General features: G+C 34.7%; 1 protein-coding gene across 1 annotated transcript; it reads right to left on the bottom strand.

Moving 5' to 3' along the window:
- Positions 1 to 15: 15 nt before the first annotated feature.
- On the bottom strand, positions 16 to 19,444 carry LOC144891969 (uncharacterized). The gene is made up of 6 exons (XM_078777086.1): positions 19,383 to 19,444; positions 17,716 to 17,805; positions 17,335 to 17,574; positions 17,089 to 17,182; positions 16,740 to 16,960; positions 16 to 70 (listed from the first exon to the last, which is right to left on the bottom strand). The coding sequence occupies exons 1-6, from the start codon at positions 19,442 to 19,444 to the stop codon at positions 16 to 18; spliced, it is 762 nt and encodes a 253-aa protein (XP_078633212.1).
- Positions 19,445 to 24,730: the final 5,286 nt, after the last annotated feature.

Genomic DNA, 24,730 nt, shown 5'->3' with positions numbered 1-24,730 from the left:
TCAAAAGCATGGGCGTTACTTGTCCTTGTAGGCCTTGGGCTTCATGCCTTCATGGATCAACTTCAGGCTGCTTCGGACAAATTATCCCAGGTTTCTTAATACAGTAGTATTGTTTTCATGATAATAATAACAGCATTAATACTAACTAGTGAGGTACCCATGCTACGCACGGGTGGGAGGCCAGAAGCAAACAGACAATGCAGAAACAGCGAATGCCAAAGCATGAAACCAATAAATTCCACATTCCTGTAAGTAGGTGAAAAATGTTGCTTCTGGGACACCTCCGTTTAACATGGGAAATCCCTATCTAATGTCATTTACCCCCTTGTCTTTTTCAAAAATCATAAACACCTCTATTTCTCCCTCTATGAACCTATAATCCTTCTCACCTTATGAACCTATAATCCTTCTCGCCTTATGAACCTATAATCCTTCTCACCTTATGAACCTATAATCCTTCTAGCCTTATGAACCTATGATTTTCTTCCTTTATGAACCTATAATCCTTCTAGCCTTATGAACCTATGATCCTTCTCACTTACATGTAATTTTTACCCTATTCCCCCCACTACCCCCTTAATGTAATTCCTTAGACCACTCTACTAATGAGCCTATAAATATATTATCTCTTTCTAACTTTTTAAAGAGTTCCATTCTCCTATAGAACTCATCCCCATCAAGTATATTTATAAAGTATACAGGTTCCTTAACCTTTTGTTGTGAAAGTATAAAGTGGTATGTTTCACGGAGGGTTCTTGTTTGACCTCCTCCTCTCCCACATACCATTTTAAAATTATAATATTTATTATCCAATTGGTAACCATTAAAGTTCTCACTCCACTCTAATATAATTTTCTTCCCGCCCTCCATTACCCCACTTAACAAATGAATACGTTTATCCGTCTTGAGAACCTTCTGACCAGTGATTCTCTCAACCTCTTGAATCTGAAATTTTTCACATTCGTTATGTTTTCCATTTATATACCAAGGTTGATTACACCTCCACTCTTTAGTCTGGTTAATACTTGGTTCTATCATTTATATAATAGTAAAAAAGGTGGCGGTAGCCCGTTAAAATCCCTAACCCCCCTTTTTAACTTATTACTTATATATATATCTTATCACTTATATATATCTTATCACTTATATATCTTATCACTTATATCTTATCACTTATATATCTTATCACTTATATATCTTAGCACTTATATACTTATATAACCATAAGGGAGACTATCAATTCCATTTTCTAAAATAAACCTCTTATCATCAAAAGCCCCCAATGCTTTCTTATTCACCTCTTCTGAATATAATTGATGTTTATAACTTCTTATTCCATTAATCTTTCTAAACTCTTCTTTCTTTGTTGTTAAACAGTTATAATAATCCTTAAAGTTTATTGTTTCTTAAATGACATTTTTCTTTACACCTTTTAACTTCTTATCAGTCTTTTCAACGTTATTACCTTCGCAAAAGCGGAAGGTTATGTTTTGATCGCTGTGTATTTATTTGTATGTCTGTGTGTGTGTGTGTGTGTGTATGTTATTCGCATAACTCAAAAAGTATTCAACCGATTCGCATGAAATTTGGTGGGATGATAGGTTATTATCCGGGAACCATTTGATTAGATTTTGGAATCGATCGGGTCAAAGGTCAAGGTCAAGGTCATGAAAAGGTCAAAATCGTCTTTTTACCATAGCGCGGTCAATTTGTGTCCAATTTGTATGAAACTAATGCCAAAATGTTCAGAATTCAATGCCCAATCTTGTGATATGCGACATGACACTCTGACGTCATAACCCTTGTTAGCGGTTGGGGGCCAAAGGTCAGGGGGGTCACGCCCTTGCAAAATGTGCGGTTTTTTAAAAATCATAACGCCCGTTCCAATCATATCGGCGAAGGTATGCGCTCTACCGAGTGCCCGTTCTAGTTCACAATGTATTTATAAGCATAAACCTTCGACCTCAATCCCACAAATTCACTCATAACATTTCCTCCCAATTCATCCTTGAACTTTCCAATCACCTTTTTATTTTTAGAAGAGAACAACTCACTCTCTGGACTGTAATTACTTGTATCATAGATATTAATGTCCTTTTTCATGTCTGAATAAACATCATCAGTATTAATTTTCAAAATAAAACCATATACAACTAGAACGGGCACTCGGTAGAGCGCATACCTTCGCCGCAGCTACTGTTCTGTACTTGGCATGGGAGTGTAGGGAACAGAACAGTGAACAGTTTGGTGCTGATTTCATGCAATTCTTAAAATACGAATTTGACCTTTTCGTGACCTTGACCTTGACCTTTGACCCGATTGCTCCCAAAATCTAATCAAATGTGTCCCGTATAATAACCAATCATCCCACCAAATTTCATGCAATTCGGTTGAATACTTTTTGAGTTATGCGAATAACATACACACACACACACAGACATACAAATAAATACACAGCGATCAAAACATAACCTTCCGCTTTTGCGAAGGTAATAACAACTCATATGATAATAGCATAATATTAATATTACGAAACAATATCCCTACTCCCCAAGGGGTTTGTGACTTCCGATATTTTCATCCCGACACCTTGCAGAAGTAGATTTTATTATCAGGAATTTAAAATGGTGAGGCATGGTCTGATCTTTTCAATGACCTGATCAAATATAAGTGATAGTAATAATAATTGGCAATAATAATAAGGATAATAACATGACCCCATGCTGCTCCCATAGTGAACGGGTGCACTTGTCTTTTACCAAATTTATCAATTTACATTCTAAAATGCAAGAACAATCAAACTTTATGTGAAATGCGATCGATTTTTAAAAATCAGAATTTGAGCAAATCTGTTTCATTCGTCTGTTAATATGCCTCCCCGATTGACAAATCTGCAATTTGAATTTCATTTGAGGTTGAAATGATTGCGGGAGATCGCGTTATAGTGATGACGTCTTGGATGGACATCCTCTTCTTCAGTCGCTCATAACTTTGAGTGAAATACGATCGAGTTAAAAATAGTCAGAATTTGAGCAAATCTGTTTCATTCGTTTGTTAATATGCCTCATCTCTTGACAAATCTGCAATTATAATTTTTTTTGAGGTTGAAATGATCGCGGGAGATTGCGTTATAGTGATGACGTCCTGGATGGACATCTTCTTCTTCAGTCGCGCATAACTTTGAGTGAAATACGATCGAGTTAAAAATAGTCAGAATTTGAGCAAATCTGTTTCATTCGTTTGTTAATATGCCTCATCTATTGTCAAATCTGCAATTATAATTTTTTTTGAGGTTGAAATGATCGCGGGAGATCGCGTTATAGTGATGACGTCCTGGATGGACATCTTCTTCTTCAGTCGCTCATAACTTTGAGTGAAATACGATCGAGTTAAAAATAGTCAGAATTTGAGCAAATCTGTTTCCCAAAATCTAATCAAATGTGTCCCGTATAATAACCAATCATCCCACCAAATTTCATGCAATTCGGTTGAATACTTTTTGAGTTATGCGATTAACATACACACACACAGACATACAAATAAATACACAGCGATCAAAACATAACCTTCCGCTTTTGCGAAGGTAACAATGACACATTATCCTTATACTTTGATTTTAGATTAATATAAAAGTAATCATACATTAATGACTTTGACAAGTCAAGAATTGATGTTCCAATGTAAATAGGTTTGTCCATTTCAATACTCTCTTTAACCAAATGGATCGCACAAAAGTTCTCAGTAAAGACCTCAGCTCTAGTAAAACTCGGTCTATTAATTAATTTTGATGCTTGTTCCCAAGATGTTGCTAGTCTGATATTTTGTCTTTTTCTCACATTCTCCATGGTCTTACCAAAGACCGCATTATTCATCAATTTATAAAAGTCTTTCTCAAAATTTGTTTTTGACTCTGTTCTTCTTTGTGTATTAAAATCAATGTACCCCTTTAACCAATGACTTTGATTGAACTTTAGAACTCTGTGGATCTTCTCTACTCTTAGACCTTTTGATAAATATTGTCGCAAATTTCTTTGGTGTAGTACATAATTTTTCTTGTTATATAATGTAGTAAGTAATTTTTCTGTTGATTCACCTATATCAAACGATCGTTGATAATCACTCAACCATTCTTTCTTTGGACTTTCTTTCTCACAAGCAAATGGAAGATCTTTATGTTTGATATGAAGTTCTTCAGGATATTTTAAATCGACCTCAAAATAATAACCAACCTTTGAATCATCCAATTCTTTTTGTGTAGAGATACATACATCTTGTAAAACTTTTGTGTAGTCTTTTTCCTTTACCCATCTTAGTTTCCCATAAGGAAGAGCTTGAGACATTGCCCAGCCATACAAGTTGTTTGCGTCATAGTACATCAAGTAAGAACTCTCTTTCGTTGAATCATAATTTGGAAGATATTTGTTATTTGCTTTTGCGTATCTGCTCGAGCATACTTGTGAAATTCCACCTCTTTTTGCCTTTTCAATCATCAAAAGCATATCGACATCGGTTATCAAACCCAAATCTTGTTTTGTCATTTTCAACATCGTGCTCCAAGCCAATCCAGGTGCTGTGTAGTAGTGAGCAGGATCCAATCCATATCCAGTGCGACAAACAGATCTAAAGGCTTCAACTACATCGGCCAATAAAAGCACATCAGTTTTGAGATACAAATTGTGATACTCGCCAAGATTCTTGATGTTATATTTTTCCCAAACATTTTGTGCGTGTACATAATCTTTATCAGATATATGACTGTTGTTTAATTTGTTATCGAAATTTTCTTTTAAAGGAAGTTGTGTTTCATTGCATCTCTCAAATGAGTCCATATAGTCATAGGGGTAAATTCCCTTTTGTGTTAGAAAATCTATATCTGAAAAATACTCTGAAAGACATGGAAACTCTTTTAGATTTTGAACCAAGTTAGCCAATGGACTTGCCATGAATTTAAATGTATCAAGAAATCTGATATGAGTAATAGGAGATGTGTGAATTGTTTTTGTGAATGAAATGTATTTCTGATCCGTGTTAGGAATTGCTGAAATGTGTCCAGATGTCTTTGAAAGTTCATTAATAAATAGATGCGTATCATAATGAGCGTTGTTATGAAGAAAGACAGGAATGAAAGAGGGGAGTTGATAATTAATATTACAACTTTGATGAGCTGGACCTCTATATTTACCAGTGAGATGACAATGATCTCTAACCTTTAGACCTTCACCAATTTTTTCCTCACAAATATGACAAACATTGTTTTTTCTAAATTCCCTTTTCTGTTCACTCGTCAAGGACATTGGTTTATTAGTTTCTCTCATTATCTTGGTTAATCGGACACAGTCTTTTTCTAGTCGTTTCACAAACTCCTCTGGGGTATTTGAGCCTCTATACTCCTCTAACTTGTTATATTTATCACAAACAGATGATTTGATATAATAACAAAAACCGCAAGGAGTATGTTTTTGATATTTATTTGTGTATGATTCTTTTGGATCTGGAGAAGCAGTATCTATTTTTTCGAGAATACTTTCAAAATCAGCATATATAACAAATGGATGTTTGATCTTTTTCTTTTCATCTTTGAATGTGATATTTGAGCCTTCTTTAGGCATATTGATTACCATTGATTTATGTTCACCACAATAATTTGAATGTTTTTCTAATCTTTCTTGTGTATGGAAGAAGTTAAGACAACGCAAACAAATATATATTTTATTTGTTCTTTTACATACTTGTGGTTTTATTAATTTAGCAATATCTTTAATGTATGTATAATGTGAATTTTCCTCTGAATTAAAATATAGAAGATTAATATGAGTTTGTTTACAATTGTCAGAAAGCTTTAAAACCTGAATGCTGTTTGTTTCTGTTAGACCATAAACATTAACTGATAAATTATTTATCTTTTCAAATTTAGGAATATCATTTAAAGCCATCGGAAACTTTAGATCTTTCGTATTTAATGTATTCTCATATTTTTTATAATGAGATACTCTTTCATCATGAAAATGTGGAGGATGTAAGTGTGCTAGAATAGACCAGAGAAAACATTTATTGTCTTTATTTTTGATATTGATAACTGCTTTTCTATTTTTGATAACACTGGGTAAATCAATGTAGGAAGAAGCTTTTAGAGGATCTGATTTAAGAATATGAATGTCTATGTAAATAATTTTTCCTATATTGAATCCACTTCCTAGGATTGAATTATCCACATCTTGCTCTTGTTTAATAAGTTCATCATAGACTCCTGATGTTTTAAAATCTTGATATGAAGATATAAAGTGTGGCTCAGTTCTCATGTATGGTGTATCTATATCTCCTTCATCCTTTGTCATTTCTAATTTTACTCCCATATAAAATTTAAGTGGTTTCATTTCTTTTAGTGTTTTTTCAATCAACGTTTGAACAGCAGGTTTAACTATTTCTACAGCATCAACTATAGACTCTGGTTCAGGAGGTTTGAAGTTAAAGACTCTTATTTTAATATGTCCTTTGAATGCGCCATCAGAGTTTTTAGTTGTGATAAAATTTGATAAATGTAGAATTGTTTTAAGATGTATTTCGAAGCCTTTCTTGAGGATATTTTTATTACATGCAGAACAGTGTTTTGTTTCCTTCTGAATAGGAGATAGTAGGTGAAGTAGATTAAATGTGTGTTTGTTAGTTTTAAGGTGTCTTTTGTATTGTTTATATTCTTGTTCACAAACGTCGCAATACGTTGCTTTGATCATATTTATTTATATAGTAAAATTATACTTAAAACAAAGTGCCTTTTTTAGAGGCTTTTTAAAAGATGAAACTGTGCTTAAAGTAAAACACCTTTGAGCTTTTCAACTCGTTTTATGTATATAACTTTACTTAAAGTAAAACACCTTTGAGCTTTTCAACTCATTTTATGTATATAACTTTACTTAAAGTAAAACACCTTTGAGCTTTTCAACTCGTTTTATGTATATAACTTTACTTAAAGTAAAACACCTTTGAGCTTTTCAACTCGTTTTATGTATATAACTTTACTTAAAGTAAAACACCTTTGAGCTTTTCAACTCGTTTTATGTATATAACTTTACTTAAAGTAAAACACCTTTGAGCTTTTCAACTCGTTTTATGTATATAACTTTACTTAAAGTAAAACACCTTTGAGCTTTTCAACTCGTTTTATGTATATAACTTTACTTAAAGTAAAACACCTTTGAGCTTTTCAACACGTTTTATGTATATAACTTTACTTAAAGTAAAGCATCTATGTATTAGCCAGAAAGTTTAGATACTCTAGTTCATCAATTTCAATTTCACTATCTGAGTCATCAATAAAGCTACTCTCATAACTATCATTTGAACACAAACTATTATTATCATAACTATCTTCAGATCCTAGACTCTCAGTATAATAACTCTCAGAGTATTGACTGTTAATATCACTCATTTACATACCATTAAACTTCCATCAATATCTATATATTTTCTTTCATTAGAACTAATAACCACAATATTTTTTACATTAAATGTTATTTTCAAATAATCTCTAATAATCAGAGTACGGAATGATAGTTCACCACTAATATTCATATTATTAATTTCACCCACATCTTTGGGTCTATTAAAGAATATACAAATGTTTCCTCTAGAATCGTTGATGGTCTTATCATTCATTTTCAAAGCTTCTTTATCAATGACCTTTTCAAGCTTTGAGTAAATTGTTAGTAGTAGTGGAGAAACTTTTGTCAAATTTACTTTAATAGAGTTATTAATTAACATAGCTTGTCCCGTAAATTTAATAAAAGGACACATGTTATTCTCCATTATGGGTTTAATCCAAAAATTTCCATATTTATCTTTGTTCAATTTAACATCTTTGACATATTTTTCTCTATCTTCCACCGAAGTAGAGATTGATTGAAATTTGTCTTTTGTGTTTTACTTTAAGCACAGTTTCATCTTTAAAAAAGCCTCTAAAAAAGGCACTTTGTTTTAAGTATAATTTTACTTTATAAATATGATAAATTCTGAAGGATATTTAGAATTTCCAGACTCTCCATATGATAAATTAGAAATCTGCCACCATTGTGGTAGAATAGGGCTTAATAATGAGGGTTCATATAAACAATGTATTTTCTGTGATTAAATTTTAATTAATGATAATAAAAAATATAGAAAAATATATAACTCTTTTAAATTAGAACCAAAAATGAATTACTTTACAAGATTAATAAGAGAGATGAATGTTAAGTATTATGGTGATAATACACCATTTCTTACAAGGGAAGAGACTATTTGTATTGAGGAAATGTATAAGGGTTTAATGATATTTATTATTCAAAATAATTTTAATGGAAATGTTAATACAAGATACTATATAAACAAAATAATGGATTATTTTGAAATTAAACCTGAACTCAGGATAAAATATAGAGTTTCTCAAAAAACTCAAAAAAAGTTAGATGACTTGTTTTCCAAATATATAAATGAATGATTTTTTACCCGTTTGGGAAAATAAGATAAAATTTAATAACCATAAAAATCTTCCAAATTCATTGAGATGTCTAATAGTCAGTTCAAGCGGATGTGGAAAAACCTGTTTACTTTTAAAGATGCTCCTTAGTCCTAATTTTTTAGATTATGATAATTTAATAATTTTTACAAAGTCAAGTTTTCAACCCGAGTATCAACTACTCTCACAGGGTTTTAATGCGGGTCTTAAAAAGGAAGACATTATCGGTTTATTTAAACTTCAAAACAAACTAAATGATTATAATATTGATGATATAATACAATTATTTTGTGATACACAGAAATCAAAATCAAAACCAAAACCCATAACTTGTATTCTCAGTGATAATACGGATGATATACCTTCACCTCAAGATTTAGATAAATCAAAAAAGAACCTCGTTATCTTTGATGATTGTGTTAATGAGAGAAACCAAACAGTAATGAATAGCTACTATACAAGAGGGAGACATTCTTCTTGTAATTGTATTTATCTTAGTCAGTCATATTTTCAACTCCCTCGGCGCTCAATAAGAAACAATGCTAATACTTTTATTTTATTTAAGTTAAATTCAATAGATACAAATAATTTTTGGAGAGATAATTGTGCTACATTATGTAGTAAGAAGGAATTTGAAAATAATATGAAACACACGATTGGAAAATATAAATATATTGTTGTGAAACAAGATGAGATACTAAATGATATTTTTCAATAAATAAATACAGAAAATGAATACCGAAGAAAGAGTAAGAAAGTTTAAAGAACATCAAGAGTTGGTTTCAAAAGTTGTAAAGCAACAGGAAGACATAAAGAAGAAAAGGAGACAGAAACTAACTGGTGAAGAAGCCTTTGAAAGAAAACAAGAGAAATTTTTTAAACCACTTTTAAAAACTCAACAAACGATTTCACCTACAGTTCCCACGGTAGAATTTACTCCGAAAAAATTTCAAATGCTCAAAGATTTTAGTCAAATGACAGAGCAAGAACTTGGAGAATTAGAATATGATGATGAAGGATTATTTCGGCATCTTGAGAAGGTAAATAAACTTTCCAATTATATTGTAGAAGCTCTTCAAAACAATGAATATTTGAAGGGTTCAAAAACCAGAGCAGGTCTCATTCCAACAGAAGAACCAGCACAGTTCCATCTTGTGAAAGAAAAGTTATTGATATTTAATGATAAATTGGTGTTCTTAAGTTCTGACCAACCAAATGTTGAATTAACCCCAAGATTAATGTTTCTTCTAACAAAAGATGGACATGCTAATTCACCTTATTTTGATGAACCACTTGATATGGAAAGAGAGGAAGATAGAGAGCATATTGAGTTGCTAAACGCACTTGATTATGGAGTTTCTGTTGCTGGTAAAAGTAAGAAGAATGAGAAGGAGAAACATCTTATTGATGCTTTAAGTAAGCTTGGTTCGGGTGTTAGTTTTCTTCCAAATGACCCATCACAATTAGTTAATAGGTTATTATTGTTGTTAGGTAGTAAGAAGGCTGGAAACAACAATTGTTTTAATGAAGCATCCGCCATTTTAGATCAGTTGATGAATATGAAAATAATTAATAAATGTCAATACAAAGATATTTTATTAGATATTAAATAAGATGAGAAGCACAATTCTTAGTTTTAATTTCACAACGAGTGATTACACAGCTTCATTCCCTTACCCACTACAGCTTGACCCCACAAAAGAATATGAGGCTTCTTTGTTGTCAATGGAGACTTACAATACCCTTTTTAATATCACAGAGAAAAACAACAAGTTTAGTTATAATCCAGGAAGTGGATATAAAACTATAACCGTTTCACCCGGTGCTTACGGGATTTCTCAAATATCTTCAGAAGTCTCTCGCCTTATGAAAGAAAAAGGTGATGAACCAAAAAATATTGTAATAGATATTCAAAAACACACTTCAAAATCAACTAATAAACTTAAAAATAATTATAAAGTTGATTTCACGATTGAAAATTCGTTCAGAGAGCTATTGGGTTTCTCTTCTAAAAAGATTGAAACTAACGGGACGTCTTACAGTGATAATGTCATTCAAATATCCTCCGGTATAAATTCAGTATTAATTCATTGTGATTTGATTGATGGTGCTTATAACGATGGAATAAGAACAAATACAATATTTTCATTCAGTGCATACTCAACCCCGATTGGTTATAAATTTAATATGGAACCAAAAAATCTTGTCTATTTACCTGGGTCAGGAAAAACCATATACAGAGTAAATTTTAGGATAACCGACCGACCATATACAGAGTAAATTTTAGGATAACCGACCAAGATAATCGTATGATATCCTTTAATGATGAAATTATATCCATCAGAATTCACCTACGTGAAGTTTTTCAATAAATAAATAATGGTTATTGTGAGAAAACACGAGTTGGGAAAATATAAAAGAATTACAGGGGATGGGATGTTCCTTTCACCATACTATAAGGGTGAAGGTATGTTTCTTGGTAGAGGATACTATAAACCAAAGAGACAACGGGGTGTGGGACATCAATTTAGAAATAAAGGAGATGGGATAATTGATACTCTAATGGGTATTGGTTCAACCATCCTTAAACATAAAGACCTAATTGGTTCAACTGCTTCAGCCGTGGGCTCAGTTGCGGGTGCTATCAAGAGTATAAAAGATGCTCAAAAGGAGTCTCATAAATTACAAGCAATCAAAGAAATTAAAAAAGGTAAAACTCAACAATCTTCACAAGAACGACAAAAAATCATTAAAATACTTGGGTCAGGGTTTCAACGATTTTAATGCTATATAAATACAAGTATGGAAGCGATTGATAGTATCTATGATTTGGATGATACGATTATCATTTCAAACTCTACTAAAAAGGAAGACTATTTTAAGGTAAATGCTATAACAGGAACAGACTGGAATTCAAACGGACCAAAAAGTTTTGAAATAAATAATCAACAAACCTACTTGAATATAGCTGATAGTTTCTTACTGTGTAAATTTAAATTCACTAAGGCTGCGAATAATACTAATGCTACACTCATAAATGATTTCTTCTGGAAAATGTTTGATAGTGTCCACCTGTATATTGGAACACAAGAGGTTAAAGCGGTTGATTATGTCTCTGCTATATCTGAAATGATGAAATTTACACTATATTCGTTTAGTGATAGAATGGGTAAGGGAGCTGTTGAAGGTTTTATTCCTGATATGTCAATGGGAACAAATGCTGACCCTGGTTATAGTCAAAGGAAGTCAATGTATAATGATGCTACAAAAGCAGAGAATAGTTTTACCGTAGCAGTACCTTTGAAAGGTATATTTGGATTTTGTGATTATGATAAAGTTTTGTATGGTCTTAAAATTAGATTTCAACTACAAAGGAATGATAATGTAAATAGATTGCTTTTTGGGGCTGAAAATGCTTTTGGCGACAATAATAAATTTGTTATTAATGATTTGTGTTGGTATATTAGTGAATATACTCCTAATCTTAAAACGGAAGAGATGTTAAATAGAAGACTTAACTCAAAGAAACCGCTAAATGTATCATACCTTAAAAGAAGATGTCAACACGTTAAACTGGAACACACTACCTACACTTGGAATTTGGGTGTTCTTGAAGGAAAGCCACGATACCTATGGCTCATTTTTAAGAAACCAGATGGAGAGGAGGGTACTGATAAGAATAATGCGCTGAGTGATAATGCTAAGGTGAAACAACTTCGGGTTTCTCTTGATGGAACATTTTATCCGTGAGATAGATTGGAAATTGATTGGGAAAAAAATGATTATGCGGAAGCGTACAAGTCTTACCAAAAGGTGTGTGAAAGCAACGGTAATAATGAACATATTTTGGATATGGTTGCGTTTAAAAAACTTTATACCATCTACGCAATTGACCTGAGTTCTCAAAAGGAAACTATAAAGTCTAATAGAGTGGATACTTCTCTATACATTGAAAGAGGAGAGAATGAAGAAGTTGATGCTTATTGTTTGCTTTTGGAGGAAACAGAATTACAGATTAATACAGATAATGGTGTTATGATTAATATCACATAGGTTTTTTCTCATAAATAAATGAGTAGGAAAGAACTGGTATATGTTAATCAAATCAATCTTAATAAATTAACATCTTGTATTCAAAATCAAAAGCCTTGTATTATTAACGTTAATACAATTCAAAGAAAAGGAGCAGTAAGAATTGATGTTTTACTCACAAGAGAGCAGGTAAAAACACTAAATGATGCTGGTTCACTTAAAATTAAAATGACAAAACCTATGTTAAAGAAATGTTCAATACAAGAGGGAGGATTTCTCCCGTTTCTAATTCCTTTATTTGCTGGTTTAAGTGCGGCGGAAGCATTGACTGGTGGTATTTCAGCAGCGGTAAAAACTGCTAACGAAAGGAAGGCACAACTAAAAGCTCAAAAAGAATTGGAAAGACATAACAAGGAGTTGGAGAAACAAATTAGTGGAAGTGGTGTAATTGTGGATTTTGCTCAAAAACTTGAAAGTCTACCTGATAAAGCTAGATTGTTAGTTGGAGATATGCTTTCCTCTATCGCTCAAGCGGGTGTTAAACTAACTAAAAGGGGTAATGGGTTATATCTTTCTCATAAATAAATGGATAAATGGTTTAAACAATTTGGAAAGAATACAACGTCAAATATAGAACTTACTAAATATTGTAAAAAACTAAAAATTGATAATGTGGTTATTTGTATGAGAGATGAATTAAAAAAGTTGTCCAAGAATACAATGAATATTATTATGAATTTAGACACACAGAATGGTTCTCATTGGGTTTATATTCATAATAGTCAGGATAAATATTATTTTGATAGTTATGGTATGCCACCGCCTGTTGAAGTAATACAATTCTTACAGAATGGTGTTTATCAAACATTTCAAGTTCAAGAAATTAATTCTAAATGTTGTGGTCAATTATGTTTATATGTATTATTTCAACTCAGCAATAATGAAAATTTTTATGATATCATTTTAAATCTAATATAAATGACTTATGTTGGAAAAGATGGTTCTATCTTTGGAAAATCCTCAGGATATTGATTTATCAAATTATTATACAAAGGCACAGGCTGAACGACAAAAATATAGTAAAAGTAAAAATATTAATATGAAGAATACTTATAAATTAATCAATTATCCAAACCCGACAGATGCGAATGACTTAATTAGATTTAGTGATTTATCACAATATATATTTTTAAAGAAAACAGCACGTTTTGTTCAACAAGTAAAATTTACAACCACAACACCCGGTTATACTGACCATACACCTTTCCTCATTCAATTTAACTATCTGCTTACAATTGAATTTTATAAAGAAGGACATATAGTTAATATGCGAATCAATAAATGGGGGTATGATATGCCTGATTTAGGGTATAATTGGTATTTTTCAATAAACTTAGAAGACCTACATGATTTGAATCAGTCTCGTAAAGAAGAATATTATCCGCTTGGTGAGGATAAGGATTTATGTGGAAGTACAATTAGTAAACAACAAATACATGGTTTTAAGAAAAGAAAAATATATGATAGTATAGCGATGGTTAACATGACAAAGAAGGAAGGTAATGAGATAAGGATAGAAAGCCGAGGAATACAAACCGATTTGGTAGTGGGAAGATGGGGTGGTATTACCTGTTATAATATTAATCTCACATATATTTCTGATACATAAATGGCAGGAAAAAGACTACAAGAGAATTATAATTTTTGTATTCAGGGATACCTACAAGAAAAGGGTGCTCGGTATTACATACCTTATGATTTGGAGCATATACATGGAAATTTTGTCATTAAAAACTGGCCTTATACTGATATTGCTAAACCCACAAATAGAGACTTGTTTAAAATATTAAATAAAAATGAACTTCTCAAAGTTATGAAATATAAAACTCTTTTAGAAATCGTCAACAAATCTTATTGGTATCCTATTATGAGAAAAATAATTATAGATACAAGAATATCTCAAAATCCAGATGAGTATATGTATAATATTCTTTGGGGCTCAAGCTCAAGGGTAGCAAGGGATGAGGAAGGAGTTGAAGAAGAGAAGGAGGAAGGAGTTGAAGAAGAGAAGAAGGAAAGAGAGAAGGAGGAGAAGGAGGAAAGGGAGAAGGAGGAGAGGGAGAAAAAGGAGGAGGAGAAGGATGAAAGGGAGAAAAAGGAGAAGGAGGAAAGGGAGGAAAGAGAGAGGGGGGAAAAATAAAAAAATATGACCATTCCTGAGATTAATGAAAGATTGAAGTTATTACGACAAATAAATCAATCTCAACGCACCGAAGAGGAAAATAAAGAACTAATGACTCTTATGAAGATATTGGTTTTAAAATTTGCTATAATAAATTCAGAGAGCAGATATACAACATATAGATGATGATGTTGGTGTTATTGACTTTAGTTAGTTTTATTTGTAAATAAATGGAGGAGAGAGTGAAGGCATTCCTAAGGATTCTTTATGTTTTAAAAATCAAGATAGAAATGTATATGTTGAAAACCCAAAAGGCTTTGGCACTATGTAGGACTTTTTCTCATAAATAAATATGAGTTATTGTCTCAAATGTAAAAAGAAAACTAAATCTAAAAATATCTCCTTTGTTAAAGCTAAAAATAATAGAGTTTATCAAAAAGGAATATGTCAAGTGTGTGGCTCTAAAAAGTGCCAATTCATCTCTCCTAAAAGTGGAGGAGACATACAAAAGTTTTTGTCAGGAAGTAAATTTACAACAACTGGAATTCCAGGGGAACTACATCTACCTGGATATTCTTTCTGTGGTCCTGGAACAAACCTGGATAAAAGATTAGATGAGGCTGACAATCCTAAACATTGGTCTAAACCTACAAATAGGGTTGACGAAGTGTGTATGAAGCATGCATGATATTGCTTATGGGAAAACCGCTACGTTGACTGAAAAACATAAAGCCGACAGAGAAATGTTGTATAATTTGTCTTTGATACAAAATCCAATGTTGAGAGAGAAGGTTGATAGATTTATTGTGAGAAATTTGATAAATGCTAAATTGAAACTTGGCCTTGGTTATTCACCCTCAAAAAACTATTAGGCTCTAATGATGTCATCAAGACTGAGGAGCTTTTGGCTGATGAATTACATAAACCTATAATCACAAAGTTTAAAAGAAGGAAAGTTTATTCTAAATGCACCGACCACATATGGTCCACTGATTTAATCGAACTAAAAAATGATAAGGGATACAAGTATGCTTTAACCGTTATTGATTTGAGGAGTAGATTTGCTTGGGTTGTTCCTTTGAAAAACAAGAGAGGTTATACTCTGATGTTAGCCTTCCAACAGATATTTAATAAAAGTAAAAGAAAACCAAAGAAACTGTGGACCGATGAGGGAACAGAGTTCTATAACAAAATATTTATGAAATTTCTTAAGGGGGAGGGTATTAAATTATACAGCACCTTTAATGAAGGAAAAGCAGTTGTTATTGAGCGTTTTAATCGTACTTTAAAAGAGAAATTATATAAAAAATTCACACAACTCGGTTCCCAAAAATTGGTGTATTTTATTCAGGATATTGTAGATAATTACAATAATACAGTTCATTCATCAACAAAATCAAAACCATCAGAAACATTTACAAAATTAGAATATGAAAAGGAGATTAATTTGAGAAAGCCCAAGTTCAAAGTTGGTGATATTGTAAGAATATACAGAGGGAAAAGTCATTTTGAGAAAGGTTATACAAAGAGATGGACTAATGAATTATTCAAAATCGTTGATGTAATGGATACTATGCCTTGGACTTACAAATTATATGATATGAATTGGGAAGAAATCTTGGGTTCATTTTACTCACAAGAATTACAAAAAACAAAACTGATAATTCATTAAACAACAACCATCCATACTTTCATCCACCCAGATTAGCTAATTTAATTAGTAGTAATAAAAAATAAAAAAATTTTTAAAAAAATCATAAGCCACACCCACACAGACCCCACCCACAAACCCCGCCCACACAGACCCCGCCCACACAGACCCCGCCCACACAGACCACGCCCACACAGACCCCGCCCACACAGACCACACCCACACAGACCCCACCCACACAGACCACACCCACACAGACCACACCCACACAGACCACACCCACACAGACCACACCCATCATCCCCCACCCCTGTGCGCCCCCACCCTTGATCCCCCCTCATCCCACCCCCACCTTCCCCCCACACACACAAGGGGACACACACCTTCCCATCTTTTTTCCCTTTATTCTCTTTTTGTAATTAAGAATTAAATAATTCTGGACAAAGCGAATAAAATCAAAATTATGAAATAACATTAAAAACATAAAAATTATAATAAAACATTTTTCACGAGGTATAAATTCAGTTTCTTCCATAAATTCAGTTTCTTCCAAGGTATAATATCCTCTTGTCTCCCATGTTGGCTTCACCAATTTCTTTTGTGTCTGCAAGGCACAAAATGGATTTTAAATTAAATTCACCAAACACAGTATTTGCCTGCCGTGTCATCCCAAAACCACATGAGGGCAGTCTCGGACCATAAATGAGAAACTCCATTTTCCAAACAACTCACATGAGCAGGAAATTGGTTGACACTCCTCCGGTCGTCGAAGTTGTGAAATCCCTGGGTTTCATCAAACTTCATGTTGCTTGGTTGGTTTTTCATGCTGGAATAAAACAAACAGTTAGTTAAAGGAAATAACACACAGCTCACTTTACCACACAGCACCTTTAACACACAGTTATTCAACCACCAACTTTGATAAAAAGGAGAAAATTAATGGATTGAAGTTTGTGAATAATTAATTATATCTCTTACCTCTCGCATAGAATTTCAAACAAGGTGTTTAATTCGTTGTCAGTCATTGGTTCTGTTGTTGAGACAACCTTGGAGAATATTAACGGGTGAGAGAGGCTTTCTAAACACTCAACCATCTCATTATGAAGACCCCTCCGAACTTCAGTGAATTCTGTAAGAGTTTCATTCAAATTCTCCCTTTGTTGGTGAAAATCAATGACTTCATTTTCAACATCAATCACCAGGTTTGATAAAGATAAACTGCAAAAGAGAAAAAACAATAATTATTGAGAGGCTGTTAATGATGTTCCATATAAGACAATGAATAATTAATCGTGAGAACAAAAAAACTTACCTGTCTTCTGATAAAGCTTCATCCTCCATCCTCCAGAGAAACATAACGTGTGTTTAAAAAAGCAAGGTCTGGTTAGAGCCTTTATAGGCAAGGCTGAGTCATTGGCTAGGCTGTCATTTCCTGTGCCACATTGGCAACTGGCTCAACAAAAGATGATGCAATGTTTCGCCATAAATGATAGAACCAAGTATCAACCAGACTAAAGAGTGGAGGTGTAATCAACCTTGGTATATAAATGGAAAACATAATGAATGTGAAAAATTTCAGATTCAAGAGGTTGAGAGAATCACTGGTCAGAAGGTTCTCAAGATGGATAAACGTATTCATTTGTTAAGTGGGGTAATGGAGGGCGGGAAGAAAAATATATTAGAGTGGAGTGAGAACTTTAATGGTTATCAATCGGATAATAAATATTATAATTTTAAAATGGTATGTGGGAGAGGAGGAGGTCAAACAAGAACCCTCCGTGAAACATACCACTTTATACTTTCACAACAAAAGGTTAAGGAACCTGTATACTTTATAAATATACTTGATGGGGATGAGTTCTATAGGAGAATGGAACTCTTTAAAAAGTTAGAAAGAGATAATATATTTATAGGCTCATTAGTAGAGTGGTCTAAGGAACTACATTAAGGGGGTAGTGGGGGGAATAGGGTAAAAATTACATGTAAGTGAGAAGGATCATAGGTTCATAAAGGAAGAAAATCATAGGTTCATAAGGCTAGAAGGATTATAGGTTCATAAGGTGAGAAGGATTAGAGGTTCATAAGGCGAGAAGGATTATAGGTTCATAGAGGGAGAAATAGAGGTGTTTATGATTTTTGAAAAAGACAAGGGGGTAAATGACATTAGATAGGGATTTCCCATGTTAAACGGAGGTGTCCCAGAAGCAACATTTATCACCTACTCCTGTAGCACCTTCAGTCACACGTCAGACATGGACAGCAAGTTCGTTAAGGACTCCCATGAAAAACGTACCCGTTGGCAAACAAACGGGTACGTTTGTTCCATACACAGTTAATGGCGAATCTGCATATGGCGATCCGCGAATTCACGCTTAGAAAGTAGAAACCATCACGACATTCCGTCATTCACTTGAACTCGATATCTCTTTTTTCATTCCAAACAACATAACTCCAATCACAAATGAAATAACATTAATATAAAAAATAAACTTTCAACAACATTCGTGACATAAACAAATATTTAAATCCTGATGTAAAGTTCCGTACGGTTGGGTGAATACAATTACAAATTCAAAATCGTAATTGTATTCACTCAATTCCAATCATCAATTTATACTTTAACAAAACGATGAACATGATTAACATTTAACGATTTAACAAATGATTGAATGACGGTTGTATTTGGTTATTATCAAACCCGCGCATTGCCATCATCTGTCCACTTCCGCATTCATGGCAGGTTCATAATTGTCATCAAAATCGAAACAGTATTTGTATAATTTCAATAAAAGCCACATCACTGTTCATATCGGTAAATATTATTCCATCGTGTTTGGAAAAACTGGAAAATTGGAAAACTTGGAAGAATTGGAAAAACAATATAGCCTATTTTACTCCCAGGGGTCCCAGGAATACCCACCCAAAATATCGTTGTGATCGGTTGAGCCGTTTTTGCGGTACCTTCGAACGGACAGACGGACATTTGGTGAATTATAGTAAGATAATATAGTAAATATAATCGTAACACTGGAATCCGTTTGTCATTGTTGCAAAGTTTTGAGATTGAAGCGGTGTATGGTTTGTTCATTGTCGACTCGAAACACAGAATAAAGTAATGCAGTCATATTGTTTTTGTAACAATAAAAATGGCGTTAATACTCCCACACTCTCTTCAATTGTTGCAAAGTTTTGAGATTGAAGCGGTGTATGGTTTGTTCATTGTTGACTCGAAACACAGAATAAAGTAATGCAGTCGTATTGTTTTTGTAACAATAAAAATGGCGTTAATACTCCCACACTCTCTTCAATCCCACTTCTCCTCTCCTTGGTTTTGTCGGCAACGTTTTGGGTCTGCCTTAGCATCACAGATGGGCACTCCCTTCCTGCCACGGCGGCCCTCCCTCTGCTCACGAGTCGATCTGCTCGCCATCGGGCCCACCACCATGCTTATTCCTGCGCTCCTCCGCCCACTGCTTGGTCTGCATGTGGACCTTGGTGTCTCTGAGACACCAAGGTCCACATGCAGTGGACCTCAGTGTTTTTCTACGCAAACGCTGTGGATATCGCTGGAGTTGTGGGATGGAGGTCGGGGAGAGGGTCAATGTCACAGCCTCCATGGCTTCTTCGGTCTGATTAAACTTGATGGGGAGGTTTGGTATAGCTTTATTTTATTTATCTATTTTCATACTATCCTCTTCAACTGAAGTATCAAACAAGCCCGGCTTCGCCGATGTTAGACTTTCGGTCTTCTTTTTTGACAGCGCGAAGAATTAAGGGAAGACAAGCCTGTTGTAGAATTTATAATCTACTTGCACTTTCCTTTGGAAGCTCACATGGAAAACTAGCCCTTTCATGGAGACATCATCTGGAATGGTGATACCAACAAAGTTGTCCAAAAAAATGTATTTCAAAATAGCACAAGGTTCATCCAAGAAGTAAATACGAGAGTTGGTTGGTTTATCCTTTCAGAGAGGTACTGTGAGTATTTAGGACTACCTGGGTTAAAACTCATGCTTCAGGTGTGGGAGTATTTTTTGTTCTTCTGCTGGTTGTCTGTGAGAGTTGGAAGCACTGTTTTTCGGGCAATGGGCTGAAGTATTTTCATATGTCAGATGGTACGTGAAATGTTAAGAAAGGTTTCCAGAGAAAATAAAAACAGCAATCAGGAATGGAATCTAGAATGGGGTCATAGCACATGCTGGTGTCCAATAGGAGAAACAGTGAGATGAGATTGAACCCGAATGGTGTGATGTGCAACTCGAGCTTACCTGGGAGGCTACCATTAAATCAAAATATGTTCCAGATTTATTGTTCTCAGAAATGTTCCAGGTTTAACACATTGTGGAGAAGGAAACATCAAATAGTAGATATTTTAAGATTGTTATGAAACTGATTTGGAGAACGTACTTCCACAGCAAGTCATCCAAACACGGTGCATTCTTCTCACTTGATTTGTTATTTCCAATGCTATTTCCGAGGTGTATATTAATAAAGCAGAGACTTTTCCAACTTGGCTTTATGTGTCCGATCCATCCTGAGCAAATGCCAGAAATGCAAATTACATTAAAATTTCTGGGTATTTTATTCAAATACAATCCCTGTCCACATCTGCGTCTTTTATACGCAACTAATATCCATGTCCAGTGAATGTAAACAAGCTCACAAGGTTGAACACAATTTAATGGATCTGTTATTCCAGAGTTGGGAACAAAAAGGTTTCATCTTTAAAAATAACAAACAAACAAGTCAAAGCCATGTGATATGTTCATTACAAAGTTTGGCTTACCCTCAAGCAGCTGAACAGCTTTGCTGGACTCCATGGGAAGAGAATCACGTGTTTCCTCCTTTCCATGTTCATTGCTCAAAGCATCTTGGGAAGTCTCGAAATAACTTTGGAAAGTTTCCATCGTCCCCAGAAGAGCTTCATCTGCAAACCATTTGACAATTTATTGCTTTCCCATGAAGGCATGTTATAGGTGTGCCAATTTAGTGATGGTTAGAACCATCACTGATGATTAATATTTTTGTTTTTGCTGTTGTTCTCCACACCTTTGACAAGCCAGGGGTAATCGTCAATGAACTCGGACTCCACCTTTACTTCCACAATAAAATCTGAAAATAAAAAAACCCCATTCAAACTCTACTTTAAATGGTACTTCCAAATTAACGAAAATTCCCAATGCAGTTCTGGACAGCAAGTGTTGAGTTTTGGAGAAATGGACAGAATTCAGGAAATCGGTGACTGGAAACGGAAAAGTAAATCTGACAAAGAAAAAAGAAAAATCAGCATGTGGCACTCGTAGAAAAAAGGCAAAAATAACATGTGCACTTAGTAAGGGAAACATATGAAAATCTGTTAACTAAATTGTTATCAAAAAATTTCTTCACCAATATGTTTGTAAAGGTGTGTAATAACATGTGTTAAAATGTTGAAGGTCAACTCCCGTGGGAAACCCAGAAAAAAAGCTGTTGAATTCGGGTACCGAAAATTTATTTTCGAGAATTTTTATTTTTTTAATCGGCCCTTAAGTAACTTATGAGGGGTCAAATAAGGGTTTTTCATGATTCTGAGTTGATTGTTAACATTTATATTTCACCACAGACACTCCTTTGTGGAAAAATAATTTCTAAATATATCTCATTTTCTACTTTGCAGGACATGGAGTCTAGCAATATGGATGAAGACGTTACTCCACCTGTGCTCAATTGCTTCATCTGTGCACGCTCGGATACACCAGCTGAAAGGCTCATACAGGCAACTCCAAAGGGATACTCAACTTTATTGAAACAAGCAGAAACTGTCGAAAATGTTACTGTTGTGGAACGTATGAAGGAGGCTCAAAAGGAAGGAAAACTGAGGTACCACCAGAAGTGTAAAAATGATCTGTACAACAACTATGTTGCAACCACCAAGAAGTCAGCTCAAGCATCAAAGGCAGAGAAAGAGTCATCAAAGTTGAAGAGAAGACGCACTACTTGTGAGTTCAGTTCATCAACTGGCTGCAGTTCTAGAAGATCACAGTCAGTTGACCTCCTGTATAAGGATGTATGCATTCTTTGCAACCAACCAGCCCAGCTCTACAAAAATAATCCAGCACAAGCTAGAAAGAAATACAGAGTGCCAGATAATTTGACTGCAGATACACTGAAGGCAAGCTTGCTGAAGACAGCACGGAGTCGCGGGGATGACTGGGGCACTGAAGTCACTGGACGCCTGGAAGGGATCAACGACTTGGTAGCAGAAGAAACACTGTACCATTTGCGATGCAAACTTATGTTTGCGAGAGGTGACAGTTTGTCCAAGACTGATGAGGAAGGAAAAAGGAAGAGAGGACAGAGGAGTATTGATGAGGAGCGAGAGGCAGTTTTTATTGAATTCTGCGAATGGTTAGACTCAATTAGAGCATGGGGTAATGAATATGGACCAAGTCCATGAAAAGCTGCAGGAGTTTGATCAGTCACCAGAGAAGAGCCTTTCTTATTCAAAGCATTGGCTAAAGATAAAACTTCTAGAGAAATACGAAGACACCTTGTATTTCACAACACAGGAAAGAAGGGCAGATGTACTCTGTCTCAAAGATGGCACCGACAATATTCTGCGAGAGCATCATGCTAATCTTGACCATGGAGATGAGAAGACTCAGATCATAAAGACGGCACTCAAGTTCATATCCAATGATATTGCCTTGATTGATTTAGGTCCAAAGTCATACCCCACCACACACAGTATGACTGACATCGATAGTCAGCTGACACTTGTTCCTGCAAGCCTTCAGATGTTCTTGAGACCGATTGTCAAGACAGACGAAAGAGTTGCCGTTTGGGGGCAGAATTTTATTAAGGCCTGTCGACCTCGGTCTGGAGTATTGCCACACCAAATGGGGCTTGCCATACAACTTGATAATAGATTTGGGTCAAAATGGATGCTCAACAAGTTCCACCGGCTGGGATACACTGAGTCTTACACGGAGACACAAAACTACAAATACTGCTTCCTTAATAGTAGGAGTGGAGATGATGTTCCAGATACTTCTGGCACTCTTGACACCATTGTGGAGGAAACCGATGAACAGATCAATGATGAGGTTGCGGTTGATGCTGCGCTTGAGGATCAATCAGTGATGACAGCCAAAGTGCCAGCCAGTGAAAGTGAATTGTCAAGTAATGATCAGGTGGTCTTTATGGAGGTTGGGGAAACAAACAATGCAGTCACTCAGTTTGTTGGAGACAATATAGATTTAAACATTGTCTCTATTCACGGAAACACTCCCTTTCACTCAATGGGTTGGATCGAAGTCACCTCTCCGGCACCACCTTTGCCAGATCCACAGACAACAGCAGCTTTCCCCCGGGTGAAGTTGAAGGCACTCGACAAAGCTAAGATCCTGAGAGGAACTGAAGTAAAGATTATTCCATTTACGAACAGGAAACAGATAGGAACGAACGCGATCATGTTTCTCCCCCTCGCTGAGCTTTCCTCCTCCCTGGCTCATGATCAGCCACTCCTCACTCCAGGTGACACACTCTGGGCAGCGGGGTGGGTGATCAAAGCCAACGATCCTGAGTTCCCACACTCCAACTGTGGATGTGGACTATGGATGGACAATAGGTGTGCATGGGTATGAGCCAGTTCCAACACTGGACCCCACGGCTCCTGAGGAGCTATTGCAGTTCACGAGCTGTAATTGTCATGGAGATTGCAGCAACCGGCGATGCAGCTGCAAGAAGAATGGGGTCATGTGCATCTCAGCCTGTGGAGTCTGTAATGGCATTACATGCAGAAACTGCAGTCATGATGTTGTTGAGTCTGAAGAATACATAGACAATGACTGTTGAAACTTCTGACATTGTGAATGAGAAATAACTCTTGAGTATTATATATGTATGTGAAATAAAAGCTACTTTGTGTGTAAATGTAAAAGTGAAAATATAAATGTTAACAATCAACTCAGAATCATGAAAAACCCTTATTTGACCCCTCATAAGTTACTTAAGGGCCGATTTAAAAAAATAAAAATTCTCAAAAATAATTTTTCGGTACCCGAATTCAACAGCTTTTTTTCTGGGTTTCCCACGGAAGTTGAACTTCAACATTTTAACACATGTTATTACACACCTTTACAAACATATTGGTGAAGAAATTTTTTGGTAACAATTTAGTTAACAGATTTGTGAAATATCTCATAAAATGCCCTTACTAACTGTATTGTCTGATATATATTGATTATAAACACGACATTAAATACAAAAAGTCCCATTGGAATAGAAAGAATCCTACGTGGAAACGAGACAAGTCCCATGCAGCAAATAAACAAGTCCCACGTGGAAAAGAGACAAGTCCCACGTGGAAAAGAGACAAGTCCCACGCGGCAAA

The sequence above is a fragment of the Myxine glutinosa genome, chromosome 5 (assembly GCF_964187855.1).
Source record: "Myxine glutinosa chromosome 5, kmMyxGlut1.1, whole genome shotgun sequence".
NCBI lineage: Eukaryota > Metazoa > Chordata > Myxini > Myxiniformes > Myxinidae > Myxine > Myxine glutinosa.
This window is presented reverse-complemented; position numbering and strand designations above follow the sequence as displayed.

Coding starts and splice junctions, on each gene's coding strand:
- LOC144891969 (XM_078777086.1), bottom strand. CDS start 19,444: ATGAACAAACCATACACCGCTTCAATCTCAAAACTTTGCAACAATGAC. Junction 17,575..17,715: donor CCTTGCTTTTTTAAACACAC/GTTATGTTTCTC, acceptor TCTCTTTTGCAG/TTTATCTTTATCAAACCTGG. Junction 71..16,739: donor AAGGGAAAAAAGATGGGAAG/GTGTGTGTCCCC, acceptor ATTTGTCCGAAG/CAGCCTGAAGTTGATCCATG.